Source organism: Sinocyclocheilus rhinocerous, unplaced genomic scaffold (assembly GCF_001515625.1).
Source record: "Sinocyclocheilus rhinocerous isolate Xijiao unplaced genomic scaffold, SAMN03320098_v1.1 scaffold254, whole genome shotgun sequence".
Taxonomy (NCBI): Eukaryota; Metazoa; Chordata; class Actinopteri; order Cypriniformes; family Cyprinidae; genus Sinocyclocheilus; species Sinocyclocheilus rhinocerous.
In genome coordinates, this window is record NW_015628690.1 from 855993 (window position 1) to 866164 (window position 10172).

The following is a 10172-nucleotide window of genomic DNA, read 5'->3' on the forward strand; positions in this document are numbered from 1 at the left end:
CATTTGAAGAAAAAAAATGTGTAGGCCTATTTTTTTTGTGAATGTCCCAATTGAGGTACAGGATGTGAACATTTCAGATAAATGTTCATGTTATATATTTTGGTTGTATTTGTGAGTTAAAAATGTAGATGGTTGTTTAAAATAGATATATAATATCATAATATCGATATATCGCTCGATATACTCCTGTATCGAATCGTAATCGTATCATAGAATTTGAGGTACCGGCAAATATCGTATTGCTGAGTATGAGAATCGATATCGTATCGTGACGAACCATCCGATTTACACCCCTATGTAATAAGCATGTCTATTTTATGCTAATTAAGTAACGAGTTGAAATAGGCTTTTGTGTTGATACAATTTCACTAATTGTTTATAAGTCACTTATTTTTTTCTTGAATAGCATACTGTTATACATGCAAAATGCATCTGTCTTTTACATGGCCAAATTTTTATGCATAACTAACTTCTATCTTCCTCAGTCTAAAGAGGTCCAGAAAGAGTCTTCATCTCAGGCCACAGAAAAAGTTGCGGCTGTAAAGCCTCCTACAGCCCAATGCAAAAAACGAGTCTTCACAGAGCAGGAGGAAAAAGACACGGGCAATGAGGATGTCATCCAAACCAAGGTTAGCAAGCAGCCAAAAACATGCATTAAGTCACAGTGTTTATTACCCTTATGCTACTTTAATTGGCATTTAATTGGCTTAGTCTGTGCAAGAAAGTAAACAAACATTTTTATATACTCTACTTTTTATTATACATTTTAGAAACCCTGCCTTGAACTACAAGATGAGAAAGTAACAAGGGGAAGAAAGGACGATATTGAAGAGGATGACACTAACAAAGACACTACCAGGTCTGTCTATGTTCTATTTTGATTATATTTGTACACCAGAAATCGGGGATTGAATGAAAACATTACTAATGAAGTTAAAAAGGGATGGATATCCAAGCAGGGATAAAATATGGTGATTATGATGTGGGTTAAGGCTGCACGATTAATCGAATGCGATTGTCATGCGCATCTCGTCAGTAAAGCCGGTTCTGTGATTAGTAGTAAATCTCCAGCACGTGCTTTCAGATGGAGCAGCATTTACTAAAATCATTATTAAATGTGGTATTTTCACGAGCAGCATTTACTACAGAGCCTCCCTCTGAAAGCACGTGAAAATACCACATTTAATAGTGTTTTTACTCCAAACTCACTTCATAACGTCAGTCGAGTGTTAAAAATAAATCCTTCTGTGAGATGATGTGGTTTCTTACACAGAATAAGGCACGCAACATATTTCATAGTATTCTAAGCAGTGATAAAAGCTATGTCGATTAATATTGCATTATTATATACTTTATTATAGTAAAAATTATAATAAGATGAACTCAAATAAACCATATATTGTCATAGTCGTGTGTTTATTAGTCACGTTCTTAGTCACTTCTCCGAGGCGGGCATGAAACGAAAGATTCAGTCGGCGATTGTCTTTTCTTCTCTACTGTGACGTATATCCCGAGTGAAACGGCATCTGAAATGAGAGGGCGGGACTTGATTTCGAAACTTTTGGCTTGTCTCCCGAGGCCACAGGAGGGTGCCATGAGCAAAATAATGCAGCACATAATGTCAACACAGGGAAATAACTGTCTATAAAAAAACGTGCATTACGACGAAATTAACTCTAATTCAAATAAAAAATCTAATATAATTTCGTAAATTGCATAAACATTTATGAACAAAACAGCATCATGTATTTATGCATTGCTTAATTCTCCTAATCAAGATATTCTCCGCATTAAACTTCTATATTTCTCTAATATTTTGAATGCATAACACAGCAGCGGCACATCTCGTGGGCAGCTGTTTCGAGTCTTCGGGTTTTCCGAGTCGTTCGTTCATCACGTGACAGCCCCATAAGTTTAACCTATGCAGTCTGAGCGGGAAAGAGAATTGATTAGTTCATCAATTCAAAAAAATGAAATAATCTTTTATTTTTATAAAAGCATTATAGTTTTGTATTGTTTGTAGTGTGATCAACGCTTGCGTAAGTAGTAGACGTGTTAGGGAAGTAACACGTAACATGTTAAAGGGGTCATATGATGCGATTTTCAAGTTTTCCTTTCTCTTTGGAGTGTTACAAGCTGATTGTGCATAGATAAGATCCCTGAAGTTGCAAAGACTAAAGTCTCAAAACCAAAGAGATATTCTTTATCAAAGTTAAGACTCTGCCACGCCCCCCTAAAACGGCTCGTTCTAACACGCCACACAAAATAATGATCTTTAAAAAAAGCATCATATGACCCCTTTAATTATATTCTGCTAAAATGAACGAAATGACTCGAAAAAAGATTCGTTCATTTTGCTGAACGAGACTCAAAGGTCCGAGTCGGTAAAATGATCCGAACTTCCCATCACTAATTTGGAGTTTCAGCGCCAGAGCGCCCTCTGGCCTTCGAATGGAGATTTACTGCTGATCACAGAACCATGCTTCACTGAAAGATATGCAAGACCATGGCAGTTTCTGCCTAATCGCGATTTATCGCCTTTGCGGTTTAATTTCAATTAATCGTGCAGCCCTATCAGAGAACCAGTGTTAATGCTGTAGATGCTACAAATAGTTTACTTAGCTCATTAAACTGAGATAGGAGAAAATATTACAATTACATGCATCATATTTAAATAATTTAAATAACTGTGAGGTAATGCAAAATGAGATGGGAATTATAATAGCTGTCATCACAGTTCTGTATGTTGCCAAAATAGAAGAGGTTACTAATGTTTTATTGGTTGCAAGCTGTTTTGCCTGTTTTGTATATGGCTGCGACTGTTCTCCTCGCTTCAGATATTAAATGTATTACCTTTGCAGAATGAAACTTAGTTTTAACCCTTAGCCTGCCTTTATAGACGAATAAAGTACAAATTAAATCAAACAAACACTATTTATTTAACTTGTATAGTTTGCCTCGAAACTGAAGATAAAATAAAGTCAAATGAATCGGACAATTTTTGAACAGCTTGTTTTAAAATCAAACCGATTCACTTACGGTTCGGACTTTCCAATGTAAAATAACACAACAACACGGCTTGAAGATACATCGTTTTAAACCGTTACTATTGCGCTACTAACATAGAAGTTAGTAGCGTCGCTAGCTTTTTAGTTCCCCCCCAAAACTGCATGTAGCTCGTTTTAAGAGCTCGTTCTTGAATTCGTGTGAATTACGAACAGGCAATCAGTGCGGCTGCCTCTCAGCCGGTGATAATGGGGTCTTGCTGCAGTGAGTCTCGCGCACCTCCCTTTCTCTCATCTAAACATGGCTGTACTGCGCGTTTGACCAATAACACGGGGCTTAATGTGGCCCGTTAGCTTTGGGCGAGCGGTGTTCAATGAATTCGCGAAGTCCCGTCCGTTTGTAGTCATTAGAGAGGCGCTGATAGGTGCGTGATCTCACTGTGCGTTACGCTGCTCTACGGGGAGGAAAGACCGATGATGCTCAGCGCTGCACTCATGTACTCGCATCCCACAATGCGGCGGAGCGGGTTTTGTCATATTTCTTTTTATGTGCTAGAGATATGTTAGTATCAGAGCGCACTTTATTTGAAACGACTCGTATTCCGCTAACGTTACTTTTGTCGGCCGTGTGAACGATCTAAAAGCGAATGAAAGATTGAAACAGTGACGCTTCGCCACGCGTGTCACTCCACTCTGCGGGATGAGCGCTGCATTTAGTCGACATGTAGCCTGGAGCTTTAATTTGGTTTACCCAAAAAATCAAAACCATGTCATTGTTTATTCACTCTCATGTTGTTTCAATCTGTATGACTTTTTTTCTTAAATGGAAAAGAAGATGCGATGTTAGGCAGAATATTAACCTCGGTCACATGCATTTCTGAGACTGAGACTGTTATTCTGCCTAACATCTGTTGAGGGTGTGTAAATGATGACTTTTCATCCCTTTAAAATCCAAAAACACTTTTACTCTGTAGGCTTTTACTGTGGCTATAGCAAATTGTGACTAATTATTTTTACATTCTCCCCTCTTTTGTTGCCCCCTATTCTTTTTGCTCCTGTCTTTCTCAGTAGTGAGGTGAAGGAGGCTGTCATGGCGGAGCCTGAGAAGGTTCCAGAGAGCAGTGAGGAGGTAAGCGCACAGAGGAGTGCTGGGCTGATCCAACTCTACCATTCGCCACATATCCTCCACATAAAGAGGCAAACAACGTTTTATAAATGGCTGTCATCCTTTCCCCTATATTTTTCAATACAGATGCATTATTATTACAGGTACATGCAGGCATTACTAATTATGTTTACTTGTACATAAGCTAATTTAGCAGCTCTGTGTATTGTTTGCCCTTTTTGTGGTCAGATGATGTGTGAACCTTTGCTGAAGCTGTCCTAGACAGAAGCAGCAGGGGGCACTCTCTCACTTTGGCTGATGTTTAAAACCCCCTTGATTGCTTTGTTGTAAAGGTGCTCATGCCTCTTCCATTGCCTTTATTGGTACCTGCATACAACTACTACTACTACTACTTCTACTGCAGCATCTGTTCCACTGTCTCCAAGCGCCATGGCTTTACCTGATAGGCCCTTGAGTCTGCTCTGCAGTGCAACACTCCAGGCAACAATGGCCACGTTTCCTCAATGGCGTTGGCTGGAAGCACCTGTTGATTGGACTGATAATGAAATGCTGAGTAATGTGGGTGTGACATTTTGCTGAGTGTCAGTTTGTCTCAACTTGGCAGCAAGGGTGGAACTGAGATTACCAGAAACCATAAGCAAATAAATGGACATCTTCAGGACTGTTCAATGTTACTTTTTTTGGTTTTAATGGAGACATTTCCAGTGATTGTCCCAGTTCTTCACTATATAATGGGACTAGTTTCTCTCTTTATCCTGCAGAAAAACCTTGATGTGTTTTCTTAATTTCCAAGGAAATTTTGAACTCCGTTTTCATTGCACTGTAATACAACAACTGGCTCTGCTGGATTTTACAGCCTTCTCATTTTTCTCTGGACTATCATGATCAAACCTAACTGATAGTTTGAAAATTGACTTTATCTGGTTCGTTGTTTTGTGGCTGCTTGAAAGCAGTGAAACTGCTTCATTCAACCTGAACAGACAGAAACCTTGTGCAGTCTCTCTCGTAACATGGACATCTTCACAAATACATCTGACATGAGTGTGAAGTGACTCAGTCTTCTGAAAGGTTTCTCAGCAGTTTGTTTGAAAGACTCCTCCCAATTTCCATTTTCATGCCAATACGATGGACTTCAAAAAAGACACTCAGAGCCTCTCAAACTCCACCCACATTGTTCTCCATAAGAGTTTTTCTGCCAGCCTGCTCTCAGATCTGTGCCCAAACTTCCCAGCCTTCTTTGATTGGACAGTTGTTGCCTAGATACAGTACATGCAGACGTGCGATTGGGCCATTCCCAACCCAGTGAAGAACGTGTCAATGGTACCAGGAAATAAGTAGTCATTCTCCATTTTCTACTTTTTGCGTTTTGCCTAGACAATGCTAATATTTGCAGAGACTCCCTGGTAACCTTAAAATGGAGCTGTTGACTACAGGATAAAGAGTAGATGTATGTATGTATCTATGTGTGTGTGTGTGTGTGTGTGTGTGTGTGTGTATATATATATATATATATATATAAGGCCACTGCAGAGCTAATGTAAAAAAAAAAAAAAAATGTAATTCCTCACTACAGTAACTGCCTCAAAGGATATTTCAACCTGAGGGGCCACTCAGTGTGATAGATAACTGCAGCAAAGCCTTTAAAAAGTATTTTTGTGTAGGAGAGGACAAGACCACATCTTCAGAGCAGAAATAGATCTTTGAAATTATCAAATTCCAACCACATGAAGAACATGCACACACGCTGTGTGTGTGTATACACGCTCTGACTGAAGAGGCGGTCTTTCCTAATAGATTCCCTTTCATATCTCTTTACTCAATTCCTTGTTGATGGCTCACTCTATTCAGTTTTATCTCTTTCTTACATGCACACACATTTTTTTCCCACTCTGAACCCTGTACTTTCTTTCCATATATACTATCTCACCTTTTCCCATGGCTTGGGTGTGTTTGTTCTCTTTCAGAGCACCACGCCAAAGACCTTCTCTGCCCGAAGGATTTCTCTCGGCAGTGAGTATCTCTACGTTTCCCCTTAAGTAATTAATTTAGAGAGATCATTCACTGTGCAATACTAGTAAAACGTTTGGGGTCGTGTGATATTTATTTATTTTTTCTTCTTTTACTTTGTTTTTGAAAGAAGTGTCTTATGCTTACCAAGGCTGCATTTATTTGATCAAAATAAAAACTTTAACAATAATATTGTGAAATATTATTACAATTTAAAATAATTTGTTAGTCCTGAATTTTCAGCAGCATTGTTCCAGACTTTAGTGTCACATGGTCCTTCAGAAATAATTTAATAATATGACAGTAATATTTCTTTTACTGACATTTTTGTCCAATTTTATGCATCCATGCTAAATAAAAGCATTAGATGGATGGTTCACCCAAAAATGAAAATAGTCATTAATTACTCACTCTCATGTCGTTCCAAACCCGTAAGATATTTTTGATGAAATCGGAGTGCTTTCTGACCCTCCATAGACAGCAAGGGTACTACCACGTTCAAGGCCCAGAAACGTAGTAAAGACATTGTAAAATAGTCCATGCGACATCAGTGGTTCAACTGTAATTTTATGAAGCTACGAGAATACTTTTTGTGCACAAAAAGACTAAAATAATGTCTTTATTCAACAATTCTTCTCCACGTCACATTAGCGCCATTTTGGAGAGTATCACGACGCATGCGTGTGTTTTGATCTGCACGTAAACAACGCATGCGCATGGTGCTGCTGACGTAGAACATGCATGCGCTGCACCTTGTTTACGTTCAGAGGAAAGCATGCGTATGCGTCATACTCTCCAAAATGGCGCTAGGGTGACACAAAGGAGAACTGTTGAATAAAATCGTTATTTTAGTCTTTTTGTGCACAAAAAGTATTCTTGTAGCTTCATAAAATTGCAGTTGAACCGCTGATCGTCACATGGACTATTTTGTCAATGTTCTTGGAACCTTTCTGGGCCTTGAACGTGGTAGGACCCTTGCAGTTTACGGAGGGTCAGAGAGATCTCTGATTTCATCAGAAATATTGTAAATTGTGTTTGTGCTAGCCCTTTTAATTTCTTAAAAAATCGTATTGACCTGGCAACTCTAAGTAGTGTATTGTTTTACGGAGTCTTAAGACAGTGTTGTTAAGTTTGAAATCCAAAAGAAGATGATGCTTTAAAATCAAGATTTCAAAGATTGCCATATGATGTCTGTCTTCAGGCAGCAAACAGTCTCCTGGGGTGGTGAGTTCGGAGGGGGAAGCGGAGGCCGCAAGCAGTGCTGGCGCTGGCAGGAAGAGGAGATGGGGCTCCAGTACAGCTGTCACTGCCAAGAAACCCTCCATCAGTATCACCACAGACTCTTTGAAGGTCAGATAAAATATGAAATAAAAATAAGTTAAATATTCCTGTCCTCCGTCTCATACCTCTGGATCTTTTTTTTTTGCGAATTTCTTTTTCTTACCCACTGACTATCTATACTTTCCCTCAGTACTCTAGTGTGGAAGAGGCGATGGCCACTCGTACAGCACTACATGGGGTTAAGTGGCCCCAGAGTAACCCTAAGTTCCTCAGTGTTGATTTCTGCACACAAGAGGAGGTAAGAATTTTATTTAATTGGAGGAGATTAATGTTATGTATTCAGTTTTCTTTTTTTTTTTTTATGGGAACTAATTGTCTCTCAATCCTGGTGCATCCCCATCAGTTGGACTTCCACAGGGGTTTGGGTCCCGCAGGAGAAAAGCCAACAGAGGAGCCTCGTGGGGCGGCAGCCGCTGGGCCTGGCCGTCCAGTACCCCCGCCTCTCCTTTCAGAGCGTGATCAGTGGGCAGAACGAGAAAGGGAAATGGAAAGGAGGGAGAGGACGCGTGCGGAGAGGGAATGGGACAGAGATAAAGTGAAAGACTTCAGCAAACCTGGAGAGGAGCGGGAAGCTGGGGCCAGAAGATCGCGTTCACGAGATCGCGAAAGGCGGCGCAAGGAAAGAGGAAAGAGCAAAGAGAAGAAAACAGATAAAAAGGGTGAGAAATTTGAAAGTCCTCAGTTACTTTTTGTGCGGTGGAGTTTATTATTATTACTATTATTTGTTTACTTTTATTGATATTTAAATTGTATTTTTATTTGTTAGTCTATGTGCATTTTATATATATTTGTTACAAATAATTTCTTATTTTTGAACTTTTTCAATTTTGTTTTCATATTTAAATATTACATATAAATATTTGTTGTATAAATATTTAATATTTAACTTATCAAAATATTTAAATAGTATTCGTTTTTTATGATTTAAATGTTAAATAATTTCAATATTTTATTATAATTATTTAAATGTTAAATATAAATGTGACCCTGGACCACAAAGCCAGTCATAAGTCGCACGGGTATATTTGTAGCAATAGCCAACAATACATTGTATGGGTCACAATTATTGAATTTTCTTTTATGGCAAAAAAATTAAGATAAGTAAAGATCATGTTCCATGAAAATATTTTGTAAATTTCCTACTGGAAATATATCAAAACTTAATTTTTGATTAAGAATATGCATTGCCAAGGACTTAATTTGGACCGCTTTAAAGGCGATTTTTCTCTCTCTATATATATACATTTTTTTTTTTTTTGCACCCTCAGATTCCAGATTTTTAAATAGTTGTATCTTGGCCAAATATATTGTCATATCCTAACAAACCATACATCGATGTAACGCTTATTTATTCATGATGTATAAATCTAAATTTCAAAAAATTTACCCTTATGACTGGTTTTGTGGTCCAGCGTCCACAATATTTTATAAATATTATATTTAAATCTATTGTTATTATTAGTTAACTTTAAATATCTACATTATACTATATTGTTTTTTACATAATTTATATATACTCTATACTTGACTATAAATATATTATAAAAAATATATATATTATTTATTGGCTTTTTTTGTGTTCGTGTCTTTTTAGAAAAAGGACCAGAGGATCCACCTGCTAAACTGCTGGATGACCTCTTCCGCAAAACCAAAGCGGCTCCGTGCATATACTGGCTCCCCCTGACTGAGGAGCAGGTATATTTCTTTGCACGTTTTAGTTACTTATTAGCAATGTTTGCTAAGGAAAACATTTTCTGTTTTTATGATGTTATGCCAGTGCTCATTACCCATCGCACTTTGCATTGCAGGCAGCACAGAGGGCAGCGGCTCGTGCTGAACGCATGAGGGAAAGAGAGAAGAGGAGGAAGGAGATGGAAGAGGAGGATAAGAAACGCGAGGAGGAGCGGCGAGAGAGGATGAAGACCGGCGGGGCCACCAGAGGGGAAGGTGAGAGAGACCGTGACAGAGAACGAGACCGAGACAGAGGTCGAGAAAGGGAGCGAGAGGGGGATAAACGGAAGGAGGGATACCGCAGGCCTGGCGGAAACAGTGCAAGCGGGAGCAGGAGGTCACGAAGCCACAGCGACCCTCCGCTCCGAGATCGACGACACTAAGGGAAGCCTGGAACTGTCCAGTTTGTGACCCCTGTTCCTGTATGTGCAGCTCTATGCCTACCTTCCTGAGGACCAACTCAGACTTTATAAAAACACACACATGCACACACACTCTGCGTAAAGACACACGGGTGCACACACACACACACATTGGGACCATGGTGGTGCTGTGTCTCCATGTAGACTCTTCTCGTTGTCTCTTGACTGGGCTTTAAGACTCCTGGTGTTCATTTCCCACCACAGTGTTAATGGACTTCTGGTATAAATGGGTCGGACTGCAAGACGTCCTCCTGGTTTGGTGACATTCTCTTTCTCCTTCAGTGTAGTGTCGACACAGATCTGAAAGAGTGAAGCTGGGATCAGAAAGATGCTCTGAAAGCCTTCAGCGTGATTTAAGTCCTGATCACTACTTTGCCTCTTGTTTTCCTCACATTCCTTGTACCTTTTTTGTCTCGTATTGTCTGCCTTTTACCACCCCTTTGCTGTTAGCAGGTTGCCATGGAGAATGGGATGCATATTTAACCTTTTCACATTTGGTTTTTAATTTTTTTATCGTTTTAGCATAAAAGCTGACATTTT

At 39.1% G+C, this 10172-nt stretch overlaps 1 protein-coding gene across 1 annotated transcript in view; it reads left to right on the forward strand.

Annotated features, from left to right (window-relative positions):
• LOC107738206 (apoptotic chromatin condensation inducer in the nucleus-like) overlaps positions 1-10172 on the forward strand; it is a 32988-nt gene extending 22816 nt beyond the window's left edge. The window contains exons 7-15 of the mRNA XM_016549942.1: positions 486-629; positions 771-859; positions 4074-4134; positions 6096-6141; positions 7340-7488; positions 7610-7717; positions 7823-8138; positions 9074-9174; positions 9288-10172. Coding sequence (XP_016405428.1) covers positions 486-629; positions 771-859; positions 4074-4134; positions 6096-6141; positions 7340-7488; positions 7610-7717; positions 7823-8138; positions 9074-9174; positions 9288-9593 — 1320 coding nt within the window. The 3' untranslated portion in view covers positions 9594-10172. The remainder of the gene's footprint in view (positions 1-485; positions 630-770; positions 860-4073; positions 4135-6095; positions 6142-7339; positions 7489-7609; positions 7718-7822; positions 8139-9073; positions 9175-9287) is intronic.